The 14,308-nt window shown below is 33.1% G+C and overlaps 1 protein-coding gene across 7 annotated transcripts in view; it reads right to left on the reverse strand.

The window, feature by feature from the left end:
* Positions 1–14,308, reverse strand: part of CNTLN (centlein) — a 236,875-nt gene that overhangs the window by 128,162 nt on the left and 94,405 nt on the right. For all 7 annotated transcript variants that reach the window (XM_037494596.2, XM_037494597.2, XM_054689416.1 and 4 more), the window contains exons 9-10: positions 9,647–9,823; positions 7,720–7,845 (exon numbers count right to left, since the gene is read on the reverse strand). In XM_037494596.2, the coding sequence (XP_037350493.1) occupies positions 7,720–7,845; positions 9,647–9,823 (303 nt within the window). The remainder of the gene's footprint in view (positions 1–7,719; positions 7,846–9,646; positions 9,824–14,308) is intronic.

Genomic DNA, 14,308 nt, shown 5'->3' on the forward strand with positions numbered 1-14,308 from the left:
GATACCTTTTTCATAAATGAACATAAGGTGTTACTTTTTTTAGGATTTCTTAAGACTAAGATATACTAGGAATGCAAACAGATTATGCTGTAAATTTATTAATAAAATAAAGTATTACAAAAATGTATAAGTATTAGAAAAGAACCATGCACAAACATAATTCTTAAATAAACTTATAAATGGAAAAATTTATTAAATACTTCTAAAATGGTTTTCTGTAATCATTCTTTTTTTTTTTAAATATATATTTATTTATTTATACAAACACTGGGTACAGTCAGAAGCACAGGAGGGTGAGAGAATTCACCAGAGCCAGAGCAGGGAGCAGAGCAGGCAGAAGGACTGAAGTACACTGCTGAGGGGAGCAGCGGGCGGCAGGAGAGGTCTGCGCGCCATGTGGGACCCTCCTCTGGTGGCCGGGGAGCAGCCGGGAATCGAATCGGTGCTGCAGAGCTTTGCAACCCAGCGCTCAACCACTGCGCCACCGGGGAGGCCCATTCTTAATTGATGTCATTCCCCATGAATTCTTATTTCACAATGAGTTTCCTAAAAATTATTACATACAACTCCAGTGTCTATGTTAGAGTGACTAGGAACTGTGAGTAAATAGGGCCTAAAAGATTGACAAAGAAGTGAAAATTAGAACTGGTGATATTACCTTTCAAAATAATCCCCTCTTGAATTAATGTAACATATTGAATATCTTATTGTTAATATTATCATTATCTTAGTATTTTTCATACTGTCTCTGGTATCATTAATCTTTGAATTTATACCCAATATTTTCCCTAATTCACAAACAGAAGCCAATTATATTACATTCTGAAGCAAAGATTAGGCCTCAATAAAGATTTCCACACAATTTGCTAGGCACAGTAATCAGACTATTAATTAATAAAGCACTCAATGCAGCCACAATTATAAGAATTTTTATACAGTTCTTAGAAAATTATTGAAATCCAATATATTAAAAATATATCAATAATAAAATCCTCCAACTTCAAAAGGAGTATTTATATGAAGATGTCATTGTAGTTTAGTTAAGGACAAAGAAATAGTGATCACCCATTTAAAATGTGAATTATCTAACTTGAAGGATTATATTGCATACGTTGACTTGGTTTTCCATGTCTCATTTTTAGAACACTATTACTTTGGTGGATGGAATATACACCATTTATAATTGTCATAATTCATGACTCATTTTTCCTCTCTACAAAAAGTATTAGTTAATAATCTGCCCCTTTGCCAATGAAACATAATGTTTTGGGCCTCCCCGGTGGCGCAGCGGTTGAGCACTGGGTTGTGATGCTGCCTGCAGCCTCTGCAGCGCTGGTTCGATTCCCAGCTGCTCCTGGTTACCAGAGGATGGTCCCACATGGCGCGCAGACCTCTCCTGCCGCCCGCTGCTCCCCTCAGCAGTGTACTTCGGTCCTTCTGCCTGTTCTTTTACCCGCTCTGGCTCTGGTGAATTCCCTCACCCTCCCACTCTTCTGACTGTACCCAGTGCTTGTATAAACAAATAAATAAATCTTTAAAAAAAAAAAAAAAAAGAAACATAATGTTTCAAAAATTAACTTGTCTAAATATTCAGGATTGGTTTAAAATTATTGAATTATAGCATTATACCACGTATAGAAAGATACATACTCTGTACATAGCTATACATATATATACACACATATGCAAGAACTATCTAGATCCAATCAAAGTCAAGATTCAGAAGAATATTTAGTGATAGGGAAAATGTTCATGATATATTAAGCCTTAAAGCACTTTTTTATTATATTCTAACAAATACAAGCCAACTGTAGTTAGGATTATGGATAAGTCCCATTTAATTTATGATAGCCTATCTCAAAATAATAGTTTATCATTAGGAAAGTATTATACCCAAAGATCTTACAACAAAATCGAATTTAAAGAGCAAATAATACATTTAACATCACTAATTAACACATATTCCTAAAAGGACACATATTCAAAAATATTCCACGAACAGTAACTGAATGAGGTGCATTTACCAACTCATTCAATGAAACATTTACTGAGGACCTTTTATGTATTTTGCAATTAAGTTAGATAAAAGATAGTTTCTAGTTTCTGTATGCAAGTAAGAATGGAAAACTAAAATATCAAAAAAACCTGGAAATTTGTATCAATAAACTTTCCTCAATGACAGCTGCAATTCTATTTTTGAATTCATAAGAATAGATACGATTCTTGATATGATTTTTGGTTTGGTCAAAGGCTCCTTGACAGACACAAGGCAAGCTAAGAATATGAATAATATAAATAAAGCCATGACTCAATCTTCTACAAATGATAGCTAGATTTAAAAAATTAAAAAAAAAAAAACTTTTCACAAAATACCAAGGATTTCCACAGATGTTTAATTTCAGCACAATGTATAAATTACATGAATATCAGAGCAATGAAATTAAAGACAAAAACAATATTCAAAAGATATACTGATGTTACTAAATGTTAAAGAAAAACGCTAACAGAACCAAGTTGCCAAATGCATGAATGTAAGTAAAGAAGGGACTTATGGCATCAGCAACCTCAAGGATAGAAACCATTACACAAAGCTTTAGTGGACTGATCTCAAAATTCTACCGTGTAAGTTGTTAGTTCATTCTACTCATAAAGTCAGGTTTTGGTAATGGATGGATGGTATTATATACTAATAGTTTTCATCCCTTTTTTTACTATTCATTCTTTTATTACATTGGTCACAAATGTACCATTGGTCATAAAAGTTAAACAAGATAATGTATTCATATTTGTACAAAATTCATAACTATAATTAGAATAATATGCATGACTTACTGCTATTATAATAAAGAGCATACTTTCAATGCATGAAAGCGTATTTATAAGTTCCAAAAACTTCTGGTGAAACTTATTTGTCTCTCCCTTCCATTCCCCTTGGTGATCAATTTGGAACCTTAAAGCTACCTACTATGCCATGGAGCATGTCTTTCGTCTTAGTTTTAGTATGTTCAACAGTATCTTCCACGGAACAAACGTCTTTAGGGAAATATTAATAGCTATGACATACTCAAGTAAATCAAGGAAATAAAATGCCCAAGCCTTTCTATAGTCACAAAACATACCGATATATTAAAGTCTCACGAAAAAAGAAAGTTTTCAATCCATTGTTTGCAATAATTGAGAATAGAACATTTTTGTCTGCCATGTTCCCATTAGTTTTTGGCAAAGGTCATGACAAAATTCAACACATACTTAAAGGTAATGGTATACAAACGGAGAAAGATAATCAACAGATATATTTCTAAAACTATAAAAAACTGCTTTGGTCAAAGGGAATCCTCTTCCCCCCACCCCCAATAAAAGGTGAAGTCCCAAGCTCCATCATCTCTGAATGAGATTGGACATAGTGCTGTTACAGAGGTGAAAAATACTTAATGAAATCATTAGGGTGGATCCCATTCCTATATGATTGCTGTCTTTAGAAAAAAGAGAAATTTAGACAATTTAGGGAAAGAGATACAAATAGAGGGGAAATGATGTAAAAGCACAGTGAAAACAACAAGGAATGCCTGAGGCTACCAGAGAGTAATGAAACAGATTCTCCCTCACAAGTTCAGAAGAAACCAACCTTGTTGACACCTTCATTTTAGAAGTTTCTAGTCTCCGGACTTTAAGATAATTAATTTAATTTGATGTAGTCCCAGCTGTTTATCTTTGCCTTCACTATCACTGCTTTGGGTGATGTGTCTTTGAAATTGTTACTGAGGTATATTTCATGTAGTGTTTTGCTGATATTTCCTTCTATATATTTTATGGTTTCAGGTCTTATGTCTAGTTCTTTAATCCATTTAGAGTTGGTTTTTGTGCATGGTGTGAGGTAGTAGTCAAGCTTCATTCTTTTGCATGTAGTGATCCAGCTTTCCCAGCACCATTTATTGAACAAACTTTCTTTGGTACATTGCATATTCTTTGCTCACTGGTCCAACCACTATGGAAAGTTGTGTGGAGATTCCTCAACCTGATAAGGATGGAGCTTCCATATGATCCAGCAATTCCACCCCTACGTATTTACCCAGAGGACACAGAAAACATGAATTCCAAAGGGCACCGGCACCCCTATGTTTATAGCAGCACTATTTACAATAGCTAAGCTATGGAAACAACACAAATGCTCAAAAATAGATGACTGGATCAAGATGATGTGGTACATATACATCATGGAATATTACTCAGCAATCAAAAAAGACAAACTCATGCAATTTGCAGCAACATGGATGGAGCAGGAAGGGATCATGCTCAACAAAATAAGCCAGAAAGAAAAAGAAAAATACTGTATGGTCTCACTCATAGCAGGAATTTAGAAAACTGAAATAAGGGACCAGGAAAAAGACTAATTATAATAAAGTAAAAATCAAAAGCAATAAGCAACTATAAACCAGAGACACACTAAGGGGATTGGGAGGGAGGGAGCAGGATTAAAACAAGGAGGGGTGGGAATTATATGGGGACTATAACCAAGTTGAAAATGCATACATTGGGCCTCCCCGGTGGCGCAGCGGTTGAGCGCTGGGTTGCGAAGCTGCCCACAGCCTCCGTGGCGCCGGTTAGATCCCCGGCTGCTCCCCGGCCCCGGAAGAGGATCCCACATGGTGCGCAGACCTCTCCTGCCACCCGCTGCTCCCCTCAGCAGTGTGCTTCGGTCCTTCTGCCTGCTCTGCTCCCCGCTCTGGCTCTGGTGAATTCTCTCACCCTCCCGCGCTTCTGACTGTACCCAGTGCATGTATAAACAAAACAAACAAACAAATATAATAAATAAATAAATAAAAACATGCCTCTATAAAAAAAAAAAAAAGAAAATGCATACATTGTGCAAAAATGAAAAATGATATAAAAATATATAAAATTGAAAAAAAAAGATTAATAAAAGATAATTTGCTTCTAAGGCAGTCAGTTTCTTGTAGTTTGTCAGGGCAGCTCTAAGAAACTAATAGAGACACATCATTAATTCCTATCTTATACTCGTGCACTTTAGAAAGAGCAAAAATATGAATATGATAGCCCAATAAAGGAGAACAGAGAAAGAGGTCTTCTGTCTTCACTAAGACAGTTATACTCACTAAACTCAGGCAAAAAAATTTAACAGAACCCTAGTCCTACTCACTCTCCTTAGGGTTGCTTTACTATGCAGGTTTTGTATACCCAAATCTTTTGATAATCTTATTATACTGCCTTTTTCAATCAACTACTTTACTTGTTAATATAAGAAATCTTTTTCCACTAAGTGATAAAATGTAAGGAAAAACTATGCTCCCATTTTTTCCCTTATTTTGAAAAATCTGAAAAAACACATTTGAAATTCATGATTATCATCAGTTAATTTGAAAAATGAATACAGAAAAAGCAAAATGACATTGTGTAAAAAAGAATTTTACTCTGCAAATAAACTTGAGGCCTCATGCAAGAGAGTTGTTCTATAAGGGAAAAGGAATAAGGAAATAAATTACTTTTTGAAACAAGGAATTCACAAGTTGAAAAGAATAAAACTAAAAATGTCTCAATTGCTCTAATCTTTCCTGTCAAAAATAAGAGAATATCAAAGATACAGATTTCTGGTATTGTAACAGGGTGGTCCCAGGAAAGGGGGAGGTTCCCTGCCCCACCCAAGGGAGGGTGGAGCTGAGCAGGAAGAGGAGAAGCTGCAGAAGAGACTGAGGAAGGAAGCAGGATGGAGCCAGGAGACCTGGAGGAGGCACATGGAGCCTAGAGACACGTGAAGAAGCTGCGCTTGTCTTTTGGTTGTGGACGGGGTGACACAGATGTGGGTGAGACCCATGGGGAGGTGACAATGGCAGCTTTTATCTTGATGTTGATTTTGCTCTTTTCCTTCCGGGCTTGTCTGCTTGTTTCTGACCCTTTGCTGTGGGTCCCCACTGGAAGATGCTTTAGACTTGTGGCAGGCTTTGGGGCCTTGCTCTGGGCCAATCCCATTTGGATGGACTTTTACCCACGAGGGGACGGGTAACTTTGGGTGTTTCATTTAGAAACTAGATTCTTTGCCTTACCTGTATTGTTTCCTAGTTTTATTAAAATTCCTTTTCATTAAAGTCTCCTATGTTTTGTGTTGATGCGGCGGATGGCAGAACCCATTTAGAATAGGCAGGTTTGCGGGGTTTGGGCTGTCCCTCTCCCTGTCCTATAACAGTATCAAATGAATGGAGATCTACTATTGAATAGATTCATTATGGCTAATTTTGTGTACAAACTTGAGTGTCCAGATATTTGGCTAATCATTATTTTTGGATATACCTATATGAGACTGACATTTGAATCAGGAGACTGAGTAAAGCAGATTGCTCTCCCCAATGTGGATGAACCTCTGGAGAACTCATATTAAAACAGAAGTCTTGGTATACGAATCTCAAGAATTATACAAAAGGAAGACGATAGACTGGTTTCCTAAACATGCCCATAATATTCTACCCATATCTTCACATTTAGACTAATACACCAGATTCTAACTAAACACTCAGTATTATCATCTTAACTAGAGAGAAGGGTCCTCATGATAGTAACTCATCTTTCCTCCTGTTGTACAACAAAAGACAAATGTAATTCTTAGTTAACTATATTGCTCAGTAAGTTCTCATTGAGTCAAAAAATGAGAGAGCAAATAACTCCAGGTATATAATTTTTCAAGTAGAGGCCATGTAATCATTTAATTTTGATAGAAACAATAGATGACAATTTTCCTTTGCTTTAGAACTGACAGTTTAACTTTAAATATACATAAATTAAAACTGTTTAATGAAAAAAAAGAAAAATTAATAATTATGGTATATGTTTAACTATACCCCTCAGCCATATTTTGTTCTAAAGCTAACACACTCTAACTCAGAGCTTTTTCTACCTGAGAATAATCTATGTTATATCACAAATAATCTAAGTTTTAAATATACTAGATTTTAATTGCATGAAATACCGGGTATGTCAAAGAACACTGAGATTCAATTAAATGACTAAATCTTAAATAATTCAGGTCTTTGGTAGTTGCAAAAGAAGACGACAAATTTAGTCACATTTAATTTAGAGAAGAAATAATTAAAACCCTAAGAATAACATAAAATTGGTTCAGTAGACACAACTGACTTCTTCTAAGAAAAAGAAGTATAATTTGGAAAGTACAAACTCTCAAGGATAGGTTGATTAAAAAGGGTTATGCTCTTAAATATTGGTAGAACAAGATTCAAATGTCACATGTTGTCAGACAAAATCAGTTGAAGTGAAAAAAATGATGCATATTTATTTGTCAGTTTGACTTAGTGAATTTTTTATAAATGACAACTTTAATTGACCTGAAGTAGCTTAGCAGAGTTTTTAACTTACCTATTTTTACGTTAATTATATATAAAAAAAACACAAGAATTCTCTTTTCACTATCTTTGTACTTTTTGTCTTTGAGAAACTACAAGAAATTTATTCCCCATGTTTAGCATAAATATTCCCAAATAACTTTAAATATTTAGTTTCCAGATAGCAAATTTATTATATTGTATTGTTATCGTCAGAAAAATTTAAAAACAAGACCAACTGGTTACACATTTTTATGCATGCAATTAAATTCAGGAGATAAATAATAAGCAGTGATTTGTGAAATAAATGTGTTTAATTTGCTATATCTTTATCTTTGCAAGGTTATTACTAAAGATATTATTTCATGTTCACCTTTAGTTGCAGTGCTTTCTCTAAGTTTTCGATCTTTCTTTCAGCTTTTCTTAGCTTCCTTAGCTCCTCTGAGTCTGTGAAAGAGCTCCTTGGGGACAAAGACCTTGAACGTTTCACAGGTGGTTCCTCGAGAATAAAACAAGGACATGGTTGAACTAGTTGGAACACTGGATTATGAAAGACATGCAAAATTAAAGAACAAGTAATTTTGAATACTAATAATGAATTATAAAAAAAATCCTGCATGGAATACCAGAGAAATAACAAGCAGAATTACCACAGTGCTACCGCTAAAGGTTTCTCTGTGACTCGTTAATGAGAATATTCATTTACATTTACATTGTTTCTTTCAGAATAATGATGTCCCATTAGGGAAGACTAAAGGGTTATAGACTCAGAAATGCAAGAAACCTCATTACAAAGGAGGGGATAGAGGCTGATCTAATTGCTCTATAAGGGTCCAAGGTTACACTTGATAGGACAACCAGAAACAAGAGGGAAAGGATTTTTTTTCCCTTTGAAATAGTTTAACACACTGTGAAGATGAAGGAACAATATGCTTGAGGAATATAAATACAACAGACAGTACATCTTATACCATAATGACCATATGGTCATTAACTATAATGTGGCTAACTAGAGACAAGAATGTGTGTTTATATTATGTACAGCTTCATATACCAATCTGGAGAAAGAATATGTGAAAGCAACTATTAAAGCTGGGCAACATATTGTTCATACTTACTTCATGTCCTTATGAAAAAGAAAGAAAATTTTGTTCAAAATATAGCTCATTTCCTAGACTTTTGCTAAAGGCAATGAAATACCAAAGCAGTACATTTTAAACTTAAGGAATACAGTAAACAACAAAATTAGGCTCTATAATGTCGCTCGATTGTAGAAAAGGTTTATTTAAATAAAGTCTAATGCTGAGAAATTACTCCAAAATGGCAAGAAATATAATTATAATACAATTATGCTAAATATATACATATATACATGCATATAAACCTCAATATTCTGAATATTACTAATAATATTTGAGGGAATAAATAAGAGTATCACTGAAAGATGGGTATAATCTTTTTCCCTTATTAAAAGTCTGTTCGACTCATAAGATAAAATGGAAAGAACTAAAAACAATCATCTTGAAGCTGTGTTTCTCTATTTATTAAAAAAAAAGGCACAATTACTTTCTACTGCGGAAGAAACAAGTATGAGAAAAAATAAAAAATATGTCTAAAACTACCTAATCTTACGGAAATGTTATTTCAACTGATAAAGAAATAATATATTTAGAACATGATGCTACAGAATTTTTGTATTACTGAATGTTTATAGAACATTTTGCAACATAGTAGGAATATGTAACGAATACTACAAAAAGGAAAAGCTGAGATATCAATAAACAAGAAATATACTATGAAACATTTTTTATTTCCCTGTATTGCTATAACTTTAAATCTGAATATACGTAACTGTGAAAATTAATGTTAAATGCTGTTTTATGATTTCTATTCCCCATGATCAAGATCTTAAATGTCATTTCTAAATAAAATAGAAACATAAAGATACACTTTTTCTTTAAAAAAAAATTAAAAATCAAGTGACTAATACCACTGTAAAATGAATTATTTACTTAGATAAATATATTACATAGATGAGGGATATTTACTAAACTTTAATAGAACAATTTTGACTTACCAGAAAATACGTGTACTACTACTATATAATTAATTAGGAATATATTATTCAACCTTTAAAAAGGAAAAACTCATTATACCCAAAAATTATTTTATGAAGCTTTCTTAAAAAGCTTCCAGAAATCTAAGCAGAGAAGTAAATACTATGTTCATTTTTTAACTTCTCCATCTTTGCTTTGCCAGTCTCTTCCTGACATATTCACAAGATGACAAAATGGCCCTACCTTATGTTTTCCTTCAGCACTTGTCAAAACACTCTTTTCTGAGGAACTCTTGTTGATAAACATGTTCTCTGACAGTTTTTCATTTGCTATTTTCAATTTCTCCTGTAAATACTCAATTTCAGACTTCTGTGAGACCATTAAGGTTTCTAAGCTAGATAACGACGGTTGTTGAGATACCTATTTGAAGAAATATATATATGTTTATATGTATAAGTAAATGCATACAAAACATATAGGTATATCTTATGCTATTTGTATATATGCGGACATATATTACATAAATTATAAATATTCAGAAAAATATTTCATTTCAATAATTACAAACTAGCATTGGCTAAACTCTATCATCCTAATACAACAGCATTTTTCAATAAGATAACCATACCTGTAAAAATATTTTCATAAGTAACACTGTGAAAAATTTTACAGGAGGAAAAATGTATAACATGGCTACATGATATACACCACTCATCTGTAAAGTGGATGAAATTCATAGTTTTACACATATGTATTTCTTCATGAAATATTTAATCAATTATCTGAAAATCAAGAATTATACAATACCACTGAATATAAAAATGGGGAAGGGAAGTCATGGCACTATTCATCTATTTAACTTTTAATGTGTCCTATATTAGTAACATCTCAAAGACAGGACTCTTTAAAAGTCAATAACACGCACATATTATTGTCTCTTGAAATTTATTCCCGTTGATGAACTGCTAATGATAAGCATCAAATTTTTCCAGAATCCATGAAAAAACTGAATTTCAAGGGAACCTGTTCATGAAAATTAACTTTCTATAATATTCTACTACCATTTTGTTAAATATATTTGAGACTACTAATATTAAAGTTTATGCATATAAGCTATTTCAAACTAACCATTCTATTTACAAAATTAAAAACTAAATCATAGTGAAACAAAGTTTTTGTTGATTGCTAATAAAGTCAAATCTAATCTTAAAATTTTAATATTTTCAATGTGAATCCATTAGTCCTGAAAAGTTTCATTGAAAATGTAAAGGGCCGCATTCTTCCTAAATGATAGTGCCATAACTTTTATAATGAGAAGGGTTAGCTTTGATTTATGCTGTTACACTTTCCTTAGGTTTATAATACCTGATTTATTTCCCAACCTTTATTTTATCATACTAGTAAATATTTTCCTCAGAATGTTGTTTATATTATAGTTATCCACTTATAATAACTAAAGTATTTAACTCCATTACTTACCTTTGGATATCCAACTAAATTTACTTTATTTACTTTTTGTCCAGACTATAAAGAACTTTGCCCTATTCTTGTCTCCCCCATTTAATCAAATATAACTTTTATTTCTTTTATTTTTCCTATTTTGTGAACAAAGTGATGTTTCCAAATATTTCCTTTGATTGACCTGTCAATCTAAACAATTTTCAAAGTCTACTCACTTGTTTCAGGTTTCTTGAAATACTATCATGAAGAATATATTAACAATCTATCATTTACCATTGAAATTTTAAATAAATCATTCAAAGTAAAATAAAATTTTAAATAAATCAGGGGAAAAAAGCTTTAGTTTATCAGTAATTCCAATAAGCAATTCTGAGCAATCATTGGGTTATAATTATAATTCAAGCATACATGAAGACATTTAAAATGTTCCAACAGTGGATTTTAGTCAGTAAGATACTAAAAATTCATATTTGAAATCTAAAATTCCTCAATAAATAACCCAACTAAAATTAAAATACTACGAAATGAGTGATTAGCACATTTTCAAATAGGAGTCACAAAGAAATGGTAAGTAAGTAAAATGTGTTGTTTAGTTTGTTTTAAATCTGCAACTTTAGAATTGTTCAACAGATACTTTGTAGACATGTTAAATGAGTACACATACTCCTCACTTCCATAAGGAATGATATATCTTTGGGTTTTTTTTAAAGTGTTCTTTTCTCTCTTGCCTCTTATCTATTTTGCTAAATATGTATATGCACAGTAAATATTTCATATTTCTCTTAGAATGACCATTTTTTTAAATTAAAAGTAAAGTGAAATACCAAACCACACCCAGCCTCATTGTTGAGAAGGAGAGTATTTGTGGGAGTAGCTACTCAGTTTCAGCCAATTGTTTTCATAGAGGAATGTGACCCACCCCTGCCAGATCTAATTTTTCAAAAGAAGTAATGAATTAAGATTTCTAAGCAAAATCAACTAGTTTCAGAATGTTGGCCAAATTCAGTTTATCACTACAGTGCTTTGAGAATATGGTGGTAGGCATATAAACTGCTACAAATTTTCTAAAGAAATCTTGAAATATGCATCAAACACATGAAAATGTATCAATTCCATTTTAATTATGTTGAAGGTTGACACAGAGAGATAACCATAATGAACTAAAAAGTGAGAAGAGCATTACAAAAGAGAATAGTGTACAGAAATAGATTTCACCCAACATGTACAGCGAAAAATAACCTATACAACCTACATATTATAGAATTGTTTCTCAGTGGAGGGATTATATATGAATTATTTTCTTTATGCTTATCTGAATTTACTTAAAATATTTTAGAAAATATCTTAAACAATGAATGTCATTGTGTTCAAAATAAATTTTTTTTCCTGCAAGTAACAGGAATAAAAGTTCAAATCCCCGCATTTGTGAGTGATAGACTAGGGTACCCAGACTTTAAAAAGAAAATTATTTTAATTCACCTCCTTTGACCAGATATTTATTTAATTGACTTTAAGTTTTAGAATAGTTTTATATTGACAGAAAAACTGAGCTGCTATTATAGAGAGTTCTCTTACCCCCTTCCCCAACACCTATCCAACCAATTTTTCCTATTATTAACATGTTAAATTAATACGGCACATTTTATACAATTAATGAGCCAATATTCATATATTACTTTTAACTGAAACCCACAGTTTATTCAACCTTCTATAGTTTTTATCTTGTCCTTTTCTATTCCAGAATCCTACCAAGTATCCAGGTTATGATATTACACATAGCTGTCGTGTCAGCAACTACTGACTGTGACAGATTCTCAGACTTCCCTTATTTTATGACATGGACAGTTTTGATTTTTGAGGAGTACTATTCAGGAACAACAGTCAGATGGCCCTCTATTAGAATTTGTTTCTTCTCATGATTAGACTGGGGATGTGTTTTGAGGAGGAAGTTCACAGAAATGTCACTCTCATAACATGTATCAACAGAACTTACTATCAACATGATTTGACTGTTGATGTTGGTCTTGTTGACCAGCTCAAATTGTGTTCATCACGTTACTCCACTATAAAGTGACTCTTTAGTCCCCCATCCATATTGTACTCTTTAACCTGTTTTTTACACTTAATAATTAAGTGTTAGTATTTTATGTACAATAACATATGAGACTATATATATATATAATATATATATATATATCATCATATGTCCTTAACCTTCTTAAGTGTTACATTACAGGCTTGACAACATCAAGACACCCAATCTCCCTGTATGTCAAATTTTAGTGTATCCATTGTTCTTAAAATCCTACTCCTTGAAAAGTTAACTTTTGCTAAGAACTACCAGAATTTCATAAACAATTTTTTCTCTAATATTAAAAATTCACATCTACCTTTTCAGTTTACAATCTTGAAGGCTAATGGTATGGTGCTAAACAGAAAGGGAGAGGTGGAGGCCTCCCTGGTGGCGCAAGGGGTTAAGCACAGCACTATGAAGCAATCCGCAGCCTTTGCAGCACCAGTTTGAACCCCAGCCAGCCAGGGAGCAACCCACATGGTGCAGCAGACCTCTCCTGTCTCATTCCCTGCTTCCCTCAGCAGTGTATTTCAGTCAGTCTCCCTGTTCTGTTCCCCACTCTGTCTCTGATAAATCCTCTCACCCCCTGCAACTCTGGCCTGTAACCCAGCTCCTGTATGCATAAATAAATCTTTAAAAAAAAAAAAGGAGAGGTGGGAATCTTTAAGTATTGTGCCAATTACTATTTTAAAAATTACATAACTGGGCCTCCCTGGTGGCGCAGTTGGGTGCAGCGCAGTGAAGCTGTCTACAGCCTCTGCAGTGCCGGTTCCATCCCCACTGGCTGCGGAGCAACCCACTTGGCATGGCAGACCTCTCCTGTCTCACCTGCTTCTTCCCTCAGCAGTGTATTTCAGTCGTCTGCCTGTTCTATTCCCCACTCTGTCTCTGGTGAATCCTCTCATCCTCCCACACAGTTGGCCTTTACCCCGGTTCTTGTATAAATAAATAATAAAATAAAAATAAAAATAAAAATTATATAACTTAAATATCTAGTCACGTAACATTACTTTCAAGCAACATTGTTTAATGTTATTATGGTGAAAGCTGAGCAAATACTTCCTAATAAGGAGAAAATTGTTTCACAACTGTAACAACTGTAAAAATGTTATGTTAAAATTTTTACTTATTAGTAATTACAATCAAATACATTAAGTATTTCCTACTATACTAAAATAATAACTAGAATTCAGTGAAAAAGTATTGAGTTCCTATCTCTAGTTAAATATTTCATATATACTGGATCACTTATTTTAAGAAATTTACAAATTGCAAACCTGTCAACACAATATAACAGGTTACAAAACAAAAACATTTAAGAACCTCAGCCAAAAAGACTTTTCCCAAATATCTCATTGAAAATCAAATAA

The sequence above is a fragment of the Talpa occidentalis genome, unplaced genomic scaffold (genome assembly GCF_014898055.3).
Source record: "Talpa occidentalis isolate TD23 unplaced genomic scaffold, MPIMG_talOcc4v2.1 talOcc4.7, whole genome shotgun sequence".
Classification (NCBI taxonomy): domain Eukaryota; kingdom Metazoa; phylum Chordata; class Mammalia; order Eulipotyphla; family Talpidae; genus Talpa; species Talpa occidentalis.